Source organism: Salvia splendens, chromosome 2 (genome assembly GCF_004379255.2).
Source record: "Salvia splendens isolate huo1 chromosome 2, SspV2, whole genome shotgun sequence".
NCBI lineage: Eukaryota > Viridiplantae > Streptophyta > Magnoliopsida > Lamiales > Lamiaceae > Salvia > Salvia splendens.
Window position 1 is genome coordinate 38,660,861 of NC_056033.1, and position 22,336 is coordinate 38,683,196.

At 43.9% G+C, this 22,336-nt stretch overlaps 1 protein-coding gene across 1 annotated transcript; it reads right to left on the bottom strand.

Annotated features, from left to right (window-relative positions):
* Nucleotides 1-790: 790 nt before the first annotated feature.
* On the bottom strand, nucleotides 791-3,430 carry LOC121779656 (B3 domain-containing transcription factor ABI3-like). Its single transcript, XM_042177021.1, has 6 exons — nucleotides 1,955-3,430; nucleotides 1,769-1,861; nucleotides 1,330-1,430; nucleotides 1,176-1,222; nucleotides 1,014-1,090; nucleotides 791-931 (listed from the first exon to the last, which is right to left on the bottom strand). Exons 1-6 carry the CDS (start codon nucleotides 3,428-3,430, stop codon nucleotides 791-793), a joined length of 1,935 nt encoding a protein of 644 aa, XP_042032955.1.
* Between the last annotated feature and the right edge of the window lie 18,906 nt (nucleotides 3,431-22,336).

Here is a 22,336-nt window from a genome sequence, read left to right on the forward strand (position 1 = left end):
AAATAGTAGCGCCAGAAATTTTCATAATCTCTCTTTTGTGAATGAAAGCACTATTTTTACTTAGATTTAGATCATGCGTAGGAGTGTAACTCTCTTATTTTATTTTAATTTTTATGCATTAGTAACTGTGAAAAGGACATGTTAAAATTGATAACTAAATAAACATGAGAACTCAGAACAATTATATAAGAAATTCAAATATTCAGAGTTTTATCACTTAAATCAAGGAGAGGAGTCTAATAGAAAAAGAAATAGAAAATAATACGGAGTGTTTATTTTATTACTCCTAAAACTTACTTAACACATTAAACATTACTAATAATTTTTAGTCTTTGTGCCCAGAAAAACGTTTGCGGAAAGTTAGGAATATATATACCAGGTCTTCTTTGAGGTGTAATGCATTATACTTGTTCATACCTCAGTAGCATTCCTAACATTGGTAAATTTCTGCTATATACAAGGAAAAGAATAAGTAAACATGTGGTTGAACAACAAAAATGTAAGAGAATCAAGAACACATGAGATCTTCTAATAACAAACAACTTATTGACACGAGATTACATATAATTAATTCGGTGTTTGTTATGTAATACTAACAATAGAAATAAAAACTAGCAGCAAAGGATGTGGTTGCTGCTGAAGGTGCAAAATAACCTAGGAGGGCCAAAATGTTTATGTACCACTATTAGGATTTAGGACCCATGAAATATTCATAGAAGAACAACACAAGCAGTTAAACCCAAACTCTGTCAGTTGGAACATATACACCTTTCCCCAGCCCCACACACATTCATCTTATAGCCTGTCTAATCGGAGCAAGCGGGGAGGAGCTGTTGCCACCGAGTGATGATAGGCTTCGTACGGTTCTCCTTGCCGGCTTCTTGCCCTCAGATTTGCCACCCGGCTGTCGCACTTTCACTCCTCGAATCATCTGTGTCAAGCCAGCATTCGAGTAAGTAGGAAATTGAGAAACACTCAACAACATGATTATATTCACAGCATAATTAACTTACATATTTCCCACATTTGGTGTCTGAATAGATGACAATGAAATCTCCTTCCTGAAGTCCATTGGCCCTCACAAAATCCCCTATAATTAACAACATAAATTAAATCATAAGGTAATTGGTAAATAATCGATTTCCCGGTAGCAATATATATTTGGTCTTCTTTACCAGTATTCTCCAGAAGGTACATTCTGCTTTTGTTGTTAGGCCAAAACCTGAAATTAATCCCCCAAAATCATACAGTCAGAATGGAAGTTTAATCACAAATGGATAAAATATACAGAATGTGAAAGTTACATCCAACTTAATTCGAAACTATTACCTGTAACGCATATTCCAAACACGAGAGGTTCCAATGTCTTCCATGGTAATGGAAATCCCATCTCTTGTCTCCAGTTCTGGGAGATGGCTTTCAGCCTCTTTCTGAAACCACATTGCAATTTGATTTATTTAGATCTCACAATTTCAATGCCAAGAAACAACAAAATCTAACTCATCTTTAAGAAATTTTATCAAAGGAATCGCAATCATTTTAATCACGAAGTTTGGTCAAATTATGATGAGTCCTTTAATGTATTGTATAAAACGGAAAATTAACTCACTAAGTTAAAATGTGGAAAATTGAAACTTTGTGATTCAAGTAAGTTTTCTTCAAACCTTATGAAATTCACAAGAATTAGACCAAAATTCGTGATTTAAATGACTACTGGTCTTTTACGAAACTAAAGAAAAACAAGCAATTAAGAAAGGCAGAACTATACTTTTGGTAGCACAATTCTTCCCAAGTTACCAACATCACTTTGCTTCAACACTTTCTGCAGCAAAAACTTCAAGTTCTTCTCAGTCTTCCAACCCTAAGCACAACCACCAAATATTTCACAATATAAATCATGCAAACATCTCATATAAAAAAATGAATTACTACTATTTCACAACTCAAAACCAACCTGTTGTGGCCTCCGATCAGAAGCAGGAGCAGCAGACGGCCGTTGGCCGTTCTGCTGCAGCACAGCGGCTTGATCCGCAGAATTAGGATGCTGCACAGCCGTAGGAGAGGGATCGCCGCCTTCACCAGGGGCCCAGTACCCCCAATCCCCCGGAGAACCATCATGATCGCCGCCATCATCCACACGAGAATCGTTCAGCTGGCCGTCTCGCTGCTGATTCGAGCTGCTAGAGTGACGGTGAGGGTGCGGATACAGCTTCCGCTGTCGGGCCATTCTCTTCTTCCTCGCCTCCTTCGTCGCAGAAGACCCGAGTCTCATCACCCTATCCCCATTCGGATCACACATTTGATAAGGATTGCCGTACAAACTCTGCTGCCGGTTGACAACGCTTCCACCATTATCCGGAAAAGGACTGAACTGCTGCTGCGGAGGCGGCTGCTGGAACGGCGGCGGCATCGCCCACGACGGAGGGTGCTCCATCGTCGGATACTCCGCTGAATGCTGCAACGGAATGCCGTTCACAACTCCACCGTGATTCATCGGCATCGGCTGCGCAAAAGACGGCTGCAAAACCACCTCCTGCTGCGGCAGCTGCTGCGGCTGCATCCACTGAGGCGCGTTTGGATCAGGATTGTAAATGAAATTAGGGTTTGGATTGATCGGATCAGCGAATTGGGCAGTTTCATGGAAGGGGAAAGCGGCAGAGGCAGCGCCTTTGGCCTTCTTCTGAAGGCGGTGCTGCTCGACCCAGTCGAGGATGAGTCTGAGAAGCTGCTTCTTGCCTTCACTAGTAGTTCCCAATTTCTTCGAAGCGCTTTCAATGGTGGAGCGCTTCAGCTTGATGCTTCTCATATCCTCAGCAGATATGTAATCCTTGTTCTGTTTCAGCCATTCTAAGAATATCATCGCCAACTCCGCGTCCCCTTGCAGGAAGCTCAAACCGCCATTCTCATCCTCCACCTCCGAAGCCGCCGGCGCCGCCGCCTGCTCTTCCACCAATTCCTGAGGGTTTTCGCTCTGGAAAACAGACGAGGGGTCCCAAAGCTCGTTGCAGTCGATCAGATCCATGTACCCGAAGCTCTCCATCATGTCAGCGTCGGAGGCGGTGGAGGATAACGCCGCTCCGGCGGCGGCCCCGGCGTCCATTTTGACCTCGTCCTGAAACTGCTGGAAGCTCATCCTTCCGGCACTGTCCTCCTCCGCATCGGACCTCATCACCGCCCACGAAACGGCCGATGTTGCCGAGGAAGACGAGGAGGTGACCGCGATCGGCTTCAACGCAGGCTGAGTGGAGGAAGACGATGAAGAGGACGACATGCAAGGGAAATCCGGCAGGGAAGGGAAATCGTCGCAGAATATGGAGGCGTCGTCCATATCAAGCCACATATCTTTGTCAACAATCGGATCGAAACCGCTAGGGTTTTGATCGCCACCCGCCGCCGTCAGATCTTGCTCCGCCGCTTCAACTTTTCCCATCTTTCAAAATCAAGAGAGAGGAGAGGGAATATGGATATGTCTAGATAGATATAGGAAATAATTGGTACGGACAGATTTTGTAATTGATTTAAGGAAACAAGTGTATGAAAAGGGGGTTCAAGTACAAAACAAGGATGCAACTTGCAGCAACATAAAACATCTAAGATTTGATATTTAGGGAGATTGAGAGAAAACCCTAGGTTGCAAATTGCAGTGGAGAGTGAGAGAGCACCACTGATGGAGTACGTACTAAACAAGCCAGCACAAAGCCCAAGAAAGAGTATCAGTTCGGCATGACCAAGGAGTTCGGCCTCAGCCTACAGCTCAGTAAAAACCAACCAATCAAGCTCTGCCCTCAGGTCGGCATCAAGCTCTACTCTCAGATCGGCAAAAGCTGCTCGGCAATACCGGACTGGGAGACACGGTCTATCTAGTGGTGGACCCATGCAGGCTCTCATGACCTCCACGACATCCACGACATAATTACTGATGATGTAAGCCACCGCCTAATTAGTGGCCATGCAGGATCTCATGACCTCCGTGACCTCCACGACTTAGGGTGGTGATGCAAGCCACGATCTCAGTTCTATATATAAACGGAACTTAGATCCGACAGAGGAGACACCAACTCTAAGAGAGAGAATATCATATAGCAAGCTTGTATTTGTAAGCTGTAGAAAACAGATCAAGCAATACAACTCTGCCCTCTTTTCTTCCCGTGGACGTAGATTTACCTCAGTAAATCGAACCACGTAAATCTCTGTGTCGTAATTTATTTTTACGAGCATTTATTATCATCAAAAATTCGCGGATTCATCACTGGCGCCGTCTGTGGGAAGCCGAGAACCAAATCTGTGATAAAGCGAATTTTTGACCCTTTTTCCACTACAAAAACAAAAAAAAAAAAAAATGCATGCCAGACCGCACAACTCCCGTGCCTCCATCCGTGATGACCATGAGGAAACTAACCCAGCAGCCCATAGGCCTGGAAAGCAGCCTCGTGAGAAGTCTGTATCCAGTTCTCACGGTGAAGGAACAAGCCGCTCAAAAGGTCCACACACCGAGTCTTCCCAGCAGCCTGATTTGAATGAGGCTGTCAAGCTGTTCTTGGCTGAGAAGCAGGAGGAGTTCTTAACCTTCCTGCAGAAGAGCCAACAGCCGGAGAAGACAACGACGGATTCTCCCTCCTCGTCTAAGCATGAAAGTCGCTACCGCAGTAGTGACGTGTCTTCCAGGAGAGAGAATCCTCAACCCCGACATGTTCCTGTTTCTCCTCGGCACCGGAATCACAGGAGAACCCCTTCTCCTCCGTACCGAAGAGATGTCGGGTTCGCCATGTACGGAGCGTTAAAGACTCCGTTCTCGGACGATATCATCCGAACTCCTTTGCCGCGGAACTACCGAACTCCGTCGATAACCTATGACGGACTCGTGGATCCTCATGACTTCTTGGGACGCTATCAGTATAATATGGCGAACCAGGGTCTCAATGAGGTCCACATGTGCAAGCTGTTCCCCGAGCTGCTCATCGGGAACGCCAGAAGGTGGTTCGACAGCCTTCCTCAAGGCAGCATTAGATCCTACCGAGATCTAATGGATGCTTTCCACAGGAGGTTCTTTCAGAAAGCGGAAGCCCGAATTACTTCGGCTCAGCTGCTTTCTATACGTCAAGGTCGCGACGAAAAGATCAGCGACTTCCTGACGAGATTCCACAAGGAATGCCTACAAGTGAATGATCTTAACGATCTACTTGTCATTTCGGCATTCCAAAATGGAATCCTGCCCGGAGCTCTCTACAGAAAGCTCGTGGAGTGCGGCCCGCAAACAGCTCAAGAAATGTGGGACATTGCGGACCAGTTTTCCCGTGCGGATGAGGCAGACCGTCGAAAACGGTCTTTAGACAGCTCATCCCAAGAAGAGAAAAAGAAGCCCGATCAAAGCGGCCAGGTGCTTCCTCGCCGAACTCCTTTTGAAAGAATTCAAAGGGCACCGGTGCAAGGCAGATTGGGGCCACGGCTCAATCCTGGGAAGCCGCCCGCTCAGTGCGTACCATTAAACAAGTCAAGAACGGAAATTTTCGAACTACATTCCGATATGTTCGAAAAACCAAAGCGGATGACGAAATCAGCCGCGCGGCGACCTCAGGATCAATATTGCTCCTTCCATCAAGCCCACGGTCATGATACTGAGGAGTGCCGAAATTTGGCTGCAGGTATTGATGTTCTTGTGAAAACAGGAACGTTAAAAAAATACCAAAGCAAGCAGCCGAAAAAGAACAAAAAGCAGAGAGGTGCGAACTGCAATCCTCAGGATCCGAAAAGGCATGAAGATCCCGAAGACGACGACGAGCCGCAATATGATGGAGTAATCCAGACTATTGATGCTCTCCCTGCCGGGAAGACTAAGTCGTCCCTAAAAGCAGAACGCAGAGGTTCCAATCAAGAGGAGCCGACACATAAAAGGCTGAAGAAAGACGAAGCGATTACATTTTCAGATGCCGATCCCGTCCCAGCCATCTCTCCTCACCAAGACGCTATTGTCATTCAAGCCGGAGTGGCAAACAAACTGATCCACAGAGTATTTGTGGATACAGGAGCGTCAGTCAGCGTTCTTTTTAAAGAATGTTTTGATAAAATGGAAGTGGATCCAGCTCGGCTCAGTCCGGCTCCACTTCCTCTGAAAAGTTTCGCCCAGGAAGACACCCGCCCTGAAGGTATTATCAGCCTTCCGATCACGGTGGGAAAAGCGCCTACAAGCTCCAATACGATGATCGAGTTCTTTGTGGTAAAAGCTCGGTCCCCGTACAACATCATCCTGGGGAGAGACTGGCTCAACACAGTTCGGGCCGTTTGCTCTACTTATCACCTCACCATCAAGATCCCCACTAAAGGTGGGATAGCGGTCATCCGAGGTGATCAAAAGAGAGCAAAAGAATGTCTGCAGATTGCGCTTAAAAGTGCCGAGCAACCAGTTCGGCACCATCAAGCATAGCAATCACAGCAACCAGAGTCAGAGGCAAGCGAGATGACCGAAGTCACTTCAGAGCCGAACTCAATGACCGTTCAGTTATACGAAGATGATCCATCCAGAGTGGTCAAGATCGGCTTCGCAGGAACGCCTCTACTCCGGGAAAAAACCATCCAGCTCCTCAAGGAGTATAAAGACGTCTTTGCATGGTCTCCGTTGGACATGACCGGAGTGCCCCCCGAGGTAATCACTCATCGGTTGAATATTGATCCTTCGGTCCGGCCGATAAAACAGAAGCAAAGACTCTTTGCGGCAGAAAGAAGCCAAGTCATCCATGACGAAGTCCGCCAATTACTAAAAGCGGATGTACTATTCGAGGTAAAATATCCTTCCTGGGTGGCCAATCCTGTAATGATCAAGAAAAAAGGAGGAGGATGGCGGATGTGCATAGATTTTACCGATCTAAACAAGCACTGTCCTAAAGATTGCTATCCCCTTCCGAATATAGATAAAAAAGTAGAAGCTTTGATCGGCTTCGAAATTTTCTGTTTTCTTGATTTATACAAAGGATATCACCAAGTGTTGATGGATGAGAGTGACGCTCCGAAAACAGCTTTCATTACCGATGTCGGCATTTTCGCTTATAAAAAGATGCCATTCGGTTTAAAGAATGCCGGAGCCACTTATCAAAGGATGGTAGACAAGCTTTTTCGGCACCTAATCGGAAAGCAGGTTGAAGTGTATGTCGACGACATAGTTGTCAAAAGCAAAAGCACTTCGGAGTACGAAGACAACCTCAAGTCCACTCTCAACGTGCTCAAGAAAGCCAACCTCAAACTTAATCCCCAAAAGTGTACCTTTTTGGTAGATTCGGGAAAGTTTCTGGGTTGTTGGGTTTCAAAGGACGGACTCAAGGCAAACCCCTCCAAAGTTCAAGTCGTTCAGAACATGACAATGCCGAAGTCCATACATGACGTGCAAAGGCTAACTGGATGTCTAGCCGCACTGAATCGATTCCTTTCCCAAGCAGCCGAAAAGCAACTGCCGTTCTTCAAGGTGTTGAAAAAGGCACCAAAGTTCGAGTGGGGAGCCGAGCAGAAAAAGGCCTTTGACGAGCTCAAAAGTTATCTAGCCGAGCTTCCTATTCTCTCTGCTCCAACCGGAGCCGAAGTAATATTCTTATACTTAGCGGCATCAGATCAAACCATCAGCGCGGTGCTTGTACGAGAAGAAGGCCTAAAGCAGTTTCCCATCTACTTTACAAGCCGAGCATTAAGAGGTCCAGAAACAAGGTATCAACCTCTGGAAAAAATTGCTCTGGCATTAGTAAATGCAGCAAGGAGACTGCGGCCATATTTCTATGCTCACAAGGTATGCGTCTTAACCGATCTGCCTCTTCGGCAAGTTTTGACCAAGCCAGAAGCATCAGGCAGAATCGCCAAATGGGCCATAGAGCTGGGAGAACACTCAATCGAGTACCTACCTCGGAAAGCCATCAAGGGACAAGCCTTAGCAGATTTTCTTACAGAGGCCAAGTTCGATCAAGCAATCCCTGTCATTGCCGAACAGAAAAAGTCTGCCAATGCCGAACTAGCACAGCCCTTGGAATCCGAAGTAGAGCCGCCGGACTGCTGGAGCGGATTCGTAGATGGAGCTTCAAACAAGATGGGAAGTGGAGCTGGTATTTTACTTGTCGCTCCCGACGGACACGAGGTAACCTACTCACTTCGTTTCCTATTCCCCACTACTAATAATGAAGCCGAGTACGAAGCCCTTCTTGCCGGACTCCAGTTAGCGCAAAGTCTGCCCGCCAAATCTCTCAAAGTCCATTGTGATTCACAAGTCATAGTAAATCACATGTTGGGTACAAGTGAAGCTCGTGACGAGAGAATGAAGAAGTATTTGGACAAAGCGCAAAGCATCAGCCGAAGTTTCTCCTATTTTCGGATAATCCGCGTTCCTAGAGCGGAAAATAGCCGAGCAGATACCTTAAGCAAGTTGGCCTCAGATCCGAGCTCAAAGGCGGAAGAATTAATGCATCGAAGCATTGATGAAGCCGAGGTACATTCGGTATCCAGCTCGCCGAACTGGATGACGCCGATCTTGCAGTATCTGGATCAAGGACAATTGCCCGAGGATAGGAGAGAAGCTCGGAAGATCACGTGCCGAGCACTTCGGTACGAACTTCATGATGGAGTCCTCTTTAGAAAGTCTTACCTCCAGCCATTATTGCGGTGCGTAGGACCAGGAGAGACGGACTACATCCTCAGAGAAGTTCATGAAGGATCGTGCGGTAGTCACATCGGAGCCAGAACTTTAGCTAAAAAAGTTCTGAGATGGGGATATTATTGGCCAACCTTGGTACAAGAAGCAGTGCAGCTCGTCAAGACCTGCCCGAAGTGCCAAATCCATGCAAATATCCCAAAGATGCCGCAGACCGATCTATCCACTATGCAGAGCCCTTGGCCTTTCATGCAATGGGGCATAGACATAGTGGGACCACTTCCTCAAGCTCCTCGGCAAATGAAATTCCTAATCGTTGCCGTGGACTACTTTACGAAGTGGGTGGAAGCTGAACCATTAGCTACGATAACGAGCTCGAAGGCATTGGATTTCGTCTGGAAGAACATAGTGTGCCGATTTGGCATACCCCACATCCTCATCTCGGATAACGGGACTCAGTTCACCGACAAGACGTTCAAGAATTGGTGCCAAGAGCTGAATATTCAACAGCGGTTCACTTCGGTCTCTCATCCACAAGCAAACGGACAAACGGAGGTAACAAATCGTATCCTGGTGAAAGGGTTAAAAGCTCGGTTAGAACAAGCCAAAGGACAATGGGTAGAAAATCTCCCTCAAGTCCTATGGTCCTACCGAACTACACCCACAACCTCCAGCGGTGAAACTCCGTACAGTCTGGTGTACGGCACTGAAGCCGTGATTCCGGTTGAGATCGGCGTACCCAGTCCACGAACTCTACATTTCTCCTCAGAAATGAATGATGACGGACTGCGAGCCGAGTTAGATCTGGCCGAAGAAAGAAGAGAATTGGCGTGCATAAAAGCAGCCAAGTACAAGGAGCAAGTAGCCCGGTATTACAACCAACGGGTGAAGAAGCTGCAATTTCAAGTGGGAGATCTCGTCTTGAGAAACAACGAAGTAAGCCGAGCAGAAAAGCTGGGCAAGCTCGAACCCACATGGGAAGGTCCGTATCGGGTGTCGGAAGTCCTCGGCAAAGGGTCTTACAGATTGGCTCACATGTCAGGAGAACAGGTACCCCGAACATGGCACATTTCCAACCTCAAGAAGTTCCATTTGTAAGAGACAGTCCGGTCGGTCAGTCAGTCTTATGTGCTTTCCTTGTTTTTTATTTTGCTCTCTTTGCCTATGTGCGTTTTTGTTTGTCTTACGTGCGTTGTGTCTGTCTATGTGAGTGTCGTCTCTTACAAATGTAACTGAGGTATCTTGTTCTTCGAAGGCTGATCCCCTTCTTAGAACATATACAAGCTAAACGATTGTGAGTCAAAGCTTCTACAGAAGATACAAGACCACAATTCAGCTTAAACAAGCAGTTCGTCCGAAACGAGCTGCAACAAGCCAACGATTGTGCGTCAAAGCTTCTAAAGAGGATACAAGACCACAATTCAGCTTAAACAAGCAGTTCGTCTGAAACGAGCTGCAATAAGCCAACGATTGTGAAGTCCAAGCTTCTAAAGAGGATACAAGACCACAATTCGGCTTAAAAATCAAGCACTTCGTCTGAAACGAACTGCAACGAAAGTCCGATTCTCGCGATAAAACTTGCCTGAATTAGGACAAGGGAAAGTCCGATCCACGCGATAAAACTCGCCGAATTAGGACAAGGGAAAGTCCGATCCCCAAATTAGGACAACGGAAAGTCCGATCCGAGCGATAAAACTCGCCAAATTAGGACACAAGCTTAGTCCGGTCAAAGATGTTTATTTCATCAGACCAAGGACGAGTCCGGTCAAAGATGTTTATTTCATCAAGACCAAGGACCAAGTCTGGTCAAAGAAGAGTTCACTTCATAAGACCGAGGACAAACATCAACTTACCCCGTACCATTATCCAGGATGCCGAAGTGATTCACTTCGCTTTTCGGGGGGGGTAGTGATGGAGTACGTACTAAACAAGCCAGCACAAAGCCCAAGAAAGAGTATCAGTTCGGCATGACCAAGGAGTTCGGCCTCAGCCTACAGCTCAGTAAAAACCAACCAATCAAGCTCTGCCCTCAGGTCGGCATCAAGCTCTACTCTCAGATCGGCAAAAGCTGCTCGGCAATACCGGACTGGGAGACACGGTCTATCTAGTGGTGGACCCATGCAGGCTCTCATGACCTCCACGACATCCACGACATAATTACTGATGATGTAAGCCACCGCCTAATTAGTGGCCATGCAGGATCTCATGACCTCCGTGACCTCCACGACTTAGGGTGGTGATGCAAGCCACGATCTCAGTTCTATATATAAACGGAACTTAGATCCGACAGAGGAGACACCAACTCTAAGAGAGAGAATATCATATAGCAAGCTTGTATTTGTAAGCTGTAGAAAACAGATCAAGCAATACAACTCTGCCCTCTTTTCTTCCCGTGGACGTAGATTTACCTCAGTAAATCGAACCACGTAAATCTCTGTGTCGTAATTTATTTTTACGAGCATTTATTATCATCAAAAATTCGCGGATTCATCAACCACCACACTTAAATAGGTTGCAGCCCAACAACCACCATGAATGTTCTGGAATTGCAAAGTAAATTTTCTTTGCTTCAATGGCTTTTTCTTGGTTGCAGATAAGTTCAAATCGGTTTTTTTTTGGAGGAGTCTTTCTCTTAAGTAAGAGAGAGAGAGAAAGAGAGAGTTTGAACTTTTTAGAGAGAGGAGAGGAGAGGAGAGGAGAGGAGAGAAAGAGAAAACAACCAAAAAATTTCAGAAAACCTCGTGCTATACTTCCTCCAATTTATCTCCGGTTTATACGCATTTGGCCATACTTTCCCATTTCAAAAAGCAAACCAAAATTGTCAAAAAAAATATGTCATTGCAAGTTCCATAGCAGCTCAATTCTCTCTCCACATCTAAATAATATTCAATGCGGATATAGATACAAACTCACATATACATATAGAGAGAGAAAGAGGGAGATTGGACCGACTGAGGGAAAGGCTTCTTGCTTAATGTGGCTGGAATTGTCACCATTCGTAGATGAAACTGTGACGCTCTTTGCTTTTCCACTAAATTTCCATCTCTCTAAATTTTCTCGTCGTTTTGTGAGGATGAATTTTATTTTAAGAAAGGCATAAAATTAGCCAATAGTAATTTAACACGTTAATTTTAAATTTATTAAATACTCCCTCCGTCCCGATTAAGAGTCACTCTTCTCCATTTTGATTCGTTCCCGATTAAGAGTCACTCTTCCTACTTACTATATTTGGACATCAAAAATACCTTAAAAGTCAAAGAGTTCTCACATTCCACTACCTAACTCTATTTATTATACCACACATTCAAATACTTCCTTAAAACTTGTGTTCGATCAAAGAGTGACTCCTAATTTGGGACGGAGGGAGTATCATTATTATAATTTGATTATGAGATTAATAAGTTGGTCTAAGATATACATATGGGTTTTGTTTTGGGAGCCATGCAGTTTGCATGCGGTGTCGTGCTCACGTGAACAGTTGAATTTACCAAATGGTTACTGGCCACGTCATGTCATGTGATGATGTGGCGACCTTTGCAAGCGGTGGAATGCGGCATGGTCCCACTTAAGTAACATTTTGTTATCAAAATTAGACATGAATTTATTGCATAATTAAAATTTAATTTATAAATCTGAAAATAATATATTTATGTCTTATTTAATTTATAAAAAAAGGAGAAAGGCTTTTATGGGATTTGGTTATGTAAATTCATATATTTATGATAAATTCATATATAAAAATTGATAGTATTCTCTTATTTTATTATATTATCGATGTATTCTATATAAAATTGTTGTATTTATTGCAAATTGCGCATTTTTTGCTATGGCAAACTTTTTCGAAAGTCTTCTCATAGTTGAAAGTTGAAACGCTTCTTGCATCTGCTCATAAATGTTCAACGCATTTTTTAGATTATTCGTTTAATTAGATTCGCTCGTTTATTGTGACTTCACATTTTATTTTATAGAGCGCACCTAGATTTTAAATTTCAAAATTAGCAGTTTCGAAGTAGAATCAAGTCGCACAAGGTTTTGCGATAGATATTGAACCACCCGACTCCTTGAGTGACAGTTGTCCTTACACACCAACAAAAGTCTTTCCAGTATGGTCTGTATTCACTAAGAGCATTTTCAACCATTTACACTGGACTCAAACTCATTTTAGTATAAATGTCACATTGAATAGTGATTTTACTCCAACCATATACACTAAATTCAAACTTTGAAGAATATTTTCTCTGTTACCTTCATTAGAGCATCTGCAACGGTGGACGGACGGCGTCCGTTCGTCCGTGCCGCTGGCAAGGAAGAGCTCCGCCACCGCTGGCACGACGCTGCTCAATGCATCGAGCACGTCCGTGCCAGCGAGCAGCTGACGTGGCGCGCAGCGATAGGGCAACGACATAGCCGTTGCCTTTGAATTTTTTTATTTTTAATTAAAAATCAGTTTTTAATTAAAAAAAATGATTAAAAATAAGAAAAAAATATTTTTCCACTTTCCAAAAAATATATATCCGTTTTTTACCACTTTTTATTTTTTTTCCCCCCAAAAAATACACATTTTCATCTATAAATACCCCCACTTTCACACCAAAAAATCACACCACACTACACAATTCTCATCGTCATTCTCACATATCCATTCTCATCTTCATTCTCTCATATTCATTCTCAATCTTTTTTCCACTCCTACAACATAACAATGTCCGGCCAAGGCAATAACCCCCCGGGCTCCCACAGTTGGAACCCCGAATGGTTCTCTTCACAACCGTTTCCTAGTCCGGAAACGGATTATTCGGCCCCTCCTCAAACCCAAAGTTCGGGCGTTCCGGATGGCTACCGGCCATACCCAATCGACGACCAAGATGCCCCCGAAGGGCAATACGGGTGGACACCCGAGCCTAGGCCGACCGCCCCCTCCCAAACTCCGACTCCTCCTACTCGCGGTGTCCGCACACCGTACACTCCGGCGGAGATGGATAAATTGTTCGCGGCGTACTTGGAGATCTCCGAAGATCCGGTGGTTGGCATGAACCAATCCGGCGATCACTTTTGGTGGCGCATCGCTCGCCGGTACAATGAAAACCGGTCGTCGGGAACAATCGAGCGCAATGAGAGTATGTTGCACACGCCATCTACCGAGCCAACGAAGAAATTGGCAAGTTCAATGGCTATTTCCTCCAGGAAGAGCGGTTGGCGGGGAGATGCCGGAGCGAGGTCGGCATCATCACTGCCGCGATGAGCACCTACCAATCCATGAACTACAAGCCATTCAAATACCTCAACGTTTGGCAGGAGACGCGGACGCACCCGAAGTATAGGGGAGACATAACATCCTCCTCTAGCGGCTCCTCCAAACGGTCAAGGTCGGTATCCCTATCCGACGTCGGCTCCGAAGAAGTGGCTAGCCAACTCGTCGGAGCTAACTTGGGTAGCCCCGACGCCTGCCCGAGCGGTTCCCAATGCCGACCGCAAGAAAGGAAGAAGGCGGCTGCCAACCGCAGTCGCGCCGCGGCTGCAACCGCCATGCTCCCGAACCCTCTCTCGTTCTCGTTCCATATGCGCCACCTCCACCCCCCACCAACTCGATGTGGACCCCCTTGGCCCAACTCAAAATGGCCGATAGGTCAACTATGACCCCCTCGCAACTTTGATCGCATGTGGCCATGATATTGGGCCTCCAAAGACAATTGGGGGTAGTGCCGCCGGATGAGTAGTCTTCCACGTGGTATTTTTTAGCTTTTAATTATGTAATTTTTAATTATTAGGAGTTTAATTATGTAATTTTAAATTTTTAGGATTTTAATTATGTACTTTTTAATTTTTAGGATTTTAATTATGTCATTTTTATTTTATTTGTCATTTGTAATATTATTTAGGTTTTTTTTAATGAATTTTAATATTATGGAAATATTTTTGTTTAATTGAATTTTAAATTGAATTGTGCTCGTCCTTGTGGAAGAGCACAGTTGTGGGTGTTGTGCTCTTGCCAGAGAGCAGACAGAAAAAGTGGGGTCGGGCCCACAACCGTGCTCGCTGGCAAGAGCACGGTTGTGGGTGCTCTTACTCATAAAATTTGAAAAAGTAATTTGGGTTAGTTTTAATGTAAACCTAAGATAGGTGCTCCATATTTTACTCAAAAATAAGAAAAATGGGATTGGTTTTGTAATACCATTGAAGCTAATTGCCTAATCCATTTCGAGTTTTAATGTACCATTTGAGGTGCTCTAACTACCCGACTCCTTAAATCACAGCTTTCCTTGCATACAAGTACACGTTTAACCTTAGAGTTATTTATAAGATGGACACCTCCTCCCACAAAAAAATGCATCTTATTGGTATGAGTGGTAGGGATGGTAAAACATACTAACAAAATACACTTACGGTATCTTAAAATAATAAATTTTTGGTATAACGTGATTTTCAATACGGTATGATACCTTACTAATACATTTTGATACGATAAGTACAATGCATCATAACACCAAATGAACTATACTTAGAATGAGATAGTATTTCTTTACTTAGAAGGAGTATTCTTTTTTCATTTATCTATAACTATTACTCCTATCATTCAAAATCTTATAAGTATTCTTTCGATAATTTTTCTACACATCTTTAATCAACGATAGAATTCAATGTAGATTATTATAAAGTAAACCAAAGATGGATTATTTTTTTTATTGCGACCAAAGTTTTAAAATTAAATTTATTAATATTATATACTAATACATTTACATATTAAATATCATTAACAATAAATAAAGCTTATTTGAATACTTAATTCATGAGATTAAAAATCGTAGAATCTTGTGAAATAATAGTTGAAAGATAAATTAAAATACAAAAATATAAATAACTAACATAAGAACACTAACAGAAAAAAGTAATGGTAAACAAAAGTAAGAAAAGTTGGATATGGCTTAATAAAAAGGTTCGAACATCGGACATAGGACATGATGCTTAGTTAAAAACATTTTCAATTATTTATGCTACTAATTTCAAATCTAGTTTAACATATACTAGTATTATACTTATAAAATACTTCCCCCGTCCCATAAAAATATGGGCATTGGTTTTGGCACGGGAATTAAGATAAAATTGGTAAAGTAAGAGAGAAGAGAAGAATGGTATGGTAAAGTAACGGAGAAAAGGTGAATGGTAGTTAAAGTAGAGTTAGTGGATAGTGGGACCTACATTATTTAATTGATATAATTTTCCAAAAATGGAATACACATATTTTTGTGAGACGGACGAAAATAGAAAGTGCACATATTTTTATGGGACGGAGGGAATATTAACTTTTTATTCTAACTATTTATACTAAATTTAAATTAAAAAAATATTTTTATCTACTACGTGAGTATTTACTTTTACTCATAAATTTTAAAAGTAATTTAAATTAATTTTAATATAAACATTAGTCAGGGAGTATATTTTACTCGAAAACTGAAAATAAAATTAATTTTAGAGACATTAATAAAACTAATTTTAGGGGCTTCGGTTTGCAAAATTGTATCTCGAAATTAAATATGTATTGTGTTTTGTTCATGAGATTCAATCCCACAACTCAATCTTAGATGGATAATTATGGAATAATTAGTTATATTTAACTCCATAGGCTAAAATAATCTCACAATTCAAATCTAGATTATATATTGATATTATTTTAACTTAATACCGAACGTCACTTTATTATTGAACCCACTATCACCAATTAAACTATCCTAAAGCATCCACAATGGCGCCCTGTCCCGGCGGACGTCTGGCCGGGGTGCCGGAGTTCCGCGCGGGACGTTCGCCATTGTGCAGCGGTGACGCGGATACGGACGTTCGCCATTGTGCAGCGGTGACGTGGATACGGACGTCCGCTGTGGACACCGGAGTTCCGTGGCGTTCCCGGGACTTCCGCCATTGCGTTGACTCCACGGACGTCCGCGCGGACGTTCCGATTATTTTTTTTTAAAATTCTATAAATACGGGATGTCCTTGGGGATGTCCGTCACTGTGCAGTGGGATATCCTTATGACGTGGCAGGAGGTGTTTTTTGGATGTCCATGGGGATGTCCGCCAGGACATCTGCATATTGTGGGTCCAATGTCCTATGTAGCCCCCTGTGGCCCTAGGCATGAGCATCGAATATCGCTGATGAAAATATTAGCCTCATCAGAAAATGGAATGCCAATAGAGGTCCTAGGGAGGCAATGTTGAGTACTTAGCTTGAGCCCAAAATGACTATAGTTTTAATAACTTGAAACACAAGCCATATTAATTCTGTTCGAGTTTACAACATACTACTAATAGTATTCATGAGTTTAAATTACTCAGCATATAGTAACTTACACTTATACCGTGCAACACTTCTAGCATAGTAAAAGATATAGAGAACAAATATATAGGGAACGTATATAATATATTGATTTTACCAATAAATAAATGCGAATATATATTATATTAATACGAATTTATTAATAATGTAAGACTACGATTTCTTCCTTTATCTAAATTAGAATTAGTAACAATCCCTTATCCTTGACAGCTAAGAAATCCTAATTGAGGCCACAATATTAAACCTCGGTAAGTGGAGTCCAGTCTAATTATTTCAATATATTTATTTAAAAAAAAGAGCTTCGAGTTTGACCAACATTTTTATAGTAGCGTGAAATGAAGATGGGTCATATTCTAACTTCGAGAATCTAGTGATGTTCTATGTATTATATTATTTCTCTTATTTATTTCATTTATATTTCTGGGTTGAAAGTATTATATATACTCTTTTTATTTTACATGGACTACTACGTAAAAGCATCCTCAGTGGCGGCGAGCGGACCAGCTAGCCGATCTCCGACGCTAGCCGGTCCACTCGTTTAACCATTGTAACCGGCTAGCCGAATTTCTGTGAAAAAATCGGCGAGCGATCGGCGAGTGCGCTCGCCGATCCGCTGGCCGCCATTGCAGGCTCCGGATCGGCGAGCGATCGGCGAGTGGATTTTTTTTATTTAATTTTCGAAACACTATATATACGCGATTTGCACGTCATTTTCATTTGCACCGCTTGTTTTAACGAGTATTCTCTCTGTCTTAATTTCTGTACAAGAGCAACAACGCGAAATGGATAACAACAACGAAGGTACTCCAGTGACGAGCGGGTCTCAAACTCCCTCGGTACCCGTGGGAGGTGGATGGGGTCCGATGCCCGGGTACTACAACATGAACCCGTGGCAGCAGATGATGTCCGGGATGACAGTCGGGGGTAGTATGCCTGGGATGGCAAGCGGGGTTAGTATGCCGGGATGGCAGGGAATACCGGGAATGCATCCCGGTATGCAGATGATGTCGGGGTGGGCACCCGGGATGCAGATGATGCCGGGGGGTACCGGCGATGCATCCCATGCCGCAGGGGACGTTGGGGGGTACCGACGATGCAGCCCGTGACGCAGGGGACGCCGGGGGGAGGGGACAACGTCTATCGCCCCGGTTTTGATTTTTCGATTGCTTCTTCGCACACATCGACCCCATCGGAGACGTAGTTCACGCAATTTGAGACTTTCTCCTTAGAGGAGTTGGGGTTTGATATTCTCGGGGTTCCAGAAACTCCCGTTCAAAAGGGGGAGTAGGGAGGGGTCGGGGCGGCCCAAAGAAGAAGGGCAAGGGGAAGGGCAAAAGGGTCGGCGAGTCGTCGCAGCCGGTTGATGACGACAGCCAGGTACGGAGGAAGTGGACGGATGCGGAGAACGTCGCGTTGTCCAAGGCGTGGGTGAGTGTTTGCGATGATCCCCTCACTTCGAACAATCAGAGGATCGTCAACTTGTGGGCCAAAATAGCAGCAGCCTACAAGGCATTTTGCCCGGAGGGGAGGCCACGCAACGGGGAGGAGTGTCGGAAGACGTGGGACCGAATCAGGGCTGGGGTCTCCCGATTTTCGGGCTTGTACGCCAACGTCCTCCACATGCAGAGCAGTGGCCAAACTGACTAGGACTGCAGGAGGATAGCGGAGAAAGCCTTCCCCGTGCCCTGGCTCTATAAGGAGTTCACCTACTGGAACTGCTATGAGGTGCTGACAGACTCCGAGAAGTTCCGGGCAGGTGTCGACGCTGGCTGGCAGAAGAAGCAGCGACTGAACTATACTGGTGATTACAGCGGCAGCAGCGGCGGTTCCCACGACCTCCCCGAGGGTGCTCAGGAGCTCTCGTCCCCTCCATCGTTCGCTCGCCGAACTCGCCCGGCTGGTCAAAGGCGGGCGCAACGGGAATCGAGGGGGGTCCCAGGAGGTCCAGTCGGCATCCCCTCCTGTTGGCCAGTCGACAGCCGATCTCGCCTTCTTCACGCGTCAACAAACGCGGGCTTAGATGGTCAAGACCTTAGCCGATTGGAAGACGGCAACTGACCCCAAGGAGAAGAGTTTTCTTCACGTAATGCTTGTGAGCATGCGAGTCGATTTGAATGCCGGAAGGTAGCGACGAGGAGTGAGACGGAAGTGGGGTTTTTTTTAATTAATGTAATTTTTTTAAATTAATGTAATTTTTTTTAATTAATGTACTTTTTAAATTTTAATAATATAATTGAATTTTCTCGTATTTGTGTCGTAAATTCAATTATATATTTTTTGTGATTGTTAATTATTTATTTTATATAATTTTGAGTGATGTGGCTAGGCTATTGATGGGCTATTTACTTGTTTTAATGATATGACAGGAGGACTTTTAATGTTGATGATGTGACATGAGGAGTTTGTGACTAGGCTATGATTGAGCTATGGCCGGGCTATTCTTATTATGGATGTTCTAAGGAAACCTTCACATGATTGAAGAATGAGGATACTTCTTGATTCCTAATAATAGCACCAATTCTTTAATTAATGTGTTCTCACAGCCTATAAGCTACCCTCAACTAAATACAGTAACTAAATTTTAGTAGTATTAGTTTAAACTTTTACTTAATTTACGTATTTTATAATCACAATGTGATTCTTTTAAGAGTGAACTATAAAACTATTTTGAAATAAACTATTAGTCCAGGAATATCTGGTGATATTTTTAAAGTCTAAAGACTATGGTCAAAATAAATCCATAATCAAGTGAGTATTTTTGTAGTTCAGTCTCCTTTTTAATATCAGAGCATTCACAGTGTGAAGCTTTCATCCCGGGGCACTATAGGAATGTGTTGCTGGCGTTCCGTCTTCTGTCAGGTACTTGTCTTAGGGTATCCACAGTGGTGATAGCCCAGCAATAGCCCAGCCATAGCCCAGCCACAAACTCCTCCTGCCACATCATCAATACTAAAAATTCTCCTGCCACATCAGAAATAGCCCAGCCATATCATAAATAGCTCAGCCACATCACTAATAACACAATATACGGAATTTAATTTACGAGACATATACGGGAAACATTAATAATACTATTTTAATTTTTAAAAAAGTACAATAAATTAAAAAAGTACAATAAATTTAAAAAAGTACTAAAATTTTAAAAAAGTACATTAATAATAAAAATTACATTAAAAAAAGTACATTTTACAAAATTACATAAATAAAAAAAACTAACTCCGAGCAGTCCTCCGCGCCCATAACTCTTCAATTAAATCCTTTTGGAGTCGAATATGAGCTTCCGTTTGGCGCATGTCGGCATGTGCTTGGAGGAGGCCAGCTTCATCGTGAGGTACCCCACTCCGTGCGTTGGGGACGGCCACGCCGTGGCTTGGACCAGCTTCATTATCGTCGTTGGCCCAATCCGTCAGTTGTACACCTTCATCTTCGACAATCATGTTGTGCATGATAATACAGGCGTACATTATATCAGCAATGCAGTCGACGTGCCACAAACGCGTTGGACCCCTAACCGCCGCCCATCGAGCCTGGAGCACACCAAATGCACGCTCCACGTCCTTGCGCGTGGACTCCTGCCGTGCCGCAAAGTAGGCCTTCTTCTCATCTCTTGGGCATCGGATCGTCTTCACAAAGACGGGCCACCTAGGGTATATCCCATCCGCCAAATAGTAGCCCATATCATGCTGGTTGCCGTTGGTGACAAAACTGATGGCCGGACCGACGCCCTGGTACTGCTCGTTGAATAGGGGCGACGAGTTGAGGACGTTTAGGTCGTTGTTCGAACCGGCTATCCCAAAATACGATTGCCAAATCCACAGCCGGTAATCAGCTACGGCATCGAGGATCATCGTGGGATTCTTTCCCTTGTAGCCGGTCGTGTAGAACCCCTTCCAGGCAGCGGGACAGTTCCTCCACTCCCAATGCATACAATCTATGCTGCCTAACATTCCCGGGAACCCATGCTGCTCCCCATGCATCCTCAGCCGATCCCGGCAATCTTCGCGGGTAGGCTTTCGGAGATACTGATCACCGAATACTTCAATCACGGCTTGACAGAAATACTTCAAACATTCCAGGGAAGTCGTCTCACCGATGTGGAGGTACTCGTCCCACATGTCTGCCGCGCCTCCGTAAGCCAACTGTCGGATTGCCGCATTGCACTTTTGAATTGGTGTGTGGCCGGGTTTGCTAGCAGCATCGTGCCTGAAGCGGAAATACAGATATCGCTGCTCCAAGGCGTTAACAATACGCATAAACATGGCACTGCTCATCCTAAAACGTCGCCTGAAAATGTTGGCGTTGAACCGCGGCTCCTCTGCGAAGTAGTCTTCGTATAGGCGCTGATGTGCAGCTACGTGATCACGATCAATCGCTTGTCGGCGATGGACAACTGGCCGAGGTCGAGGTACCGCCGGCTGCAAGGCTCTTTGCATCCATTGGTCTATCCCGCGGTTGGTATATGCCTCAAACGCTTCGGCCATTCGACGTTCGTACTCCTCAGCGTCCCCCCCACTACCTCCACTACCATCTCCCGCGTTACTCATTTCTCGGTGTTGATCTTGTATAGAAATTAAGATAGAGAGAGTACTCGTTAATACAAGTGGTGCGAATGAAAATGAAGTGCAAATCGCGTATATATACTGTCTCGAAAATTTTTTAAAAAAAACAAAAAAACCGCTGGGCGATGCGCTTGGCGATCCCGACGCTGCAATAGCGCCGAGCGGATCGCCCAGCGCCCGTCGACCGCCTAGCGCTAGGCGATTTTTAATTCCGAAAAACCGCTCGGCGGTTTTCGGAAGCTGCAATGGTTCGCCTAGCGACCGCCTAGCGCCGGCGCTCGGCTAGGCGGTGCGCTAGGCGCCATTGTGGATAGCCTTAGGAACCCTTCCTTAGAGTTTTTTATATTTTAATTTTATTATATAGTATATCTTTATTCTCTCTTTCTTGATGACTAAGTATTGTAACAGTAAATAACTTATCATAGTATATATTTTATACGTTTATCCATAATTGCTACTAATGATTCAATTTTGTACACTGTTCATTCGATATTTTTTTCTAGACATCTTTAATCGTAGAATTCCACGATGAAATACAACATATATTATTTTTTATAAAAAAATTAAAATTTTAAAATAAAATTTAAAATGAATTAAAGGTACATTTATTAAACCAAGCGGTGCATATTCAGAAAGTAAGGCAATCCAAATAGTATTTGATAAGTTCCCAAAAAAACTGTTGAAGTAAAGTTCATATAAGCCCAAAAGGTAGTACTTGGAAACTCAAACTACTATTTCACATTATTTTATGATCCAAGTGAAATTATAAGCCCACATAATACTCCCACTGAGAAAAATGGAGAAATGCTTTTATGGAATTTGGTTATG

Excerpts from the sequence above, each read along its gene's own strand:
- LOC121779656 (XM_042177021.1), bottom strand. The coding sequence starts at position 3,430 with ATGGGAAAAGTTGAAGCGGCGGAGCAAGATCTGACGGCGGCGGGTGGC. Across the intron at positions 1,862-1,954 it reads CTGATCGGAGGCCACAACAG|GGTTGGAAGACTGAGAAGAA; the intron begins GTTGGTTTTGAG and ends GGTTGTGCTTAG. Across the intron at positions 932-1,013 it reads ACACCAAATGTGGGAAATAT|ATGATTCGAGGAGTGAAAGT; the intron begins GTAAGTTAATTA and ends GGCTTGACACAG.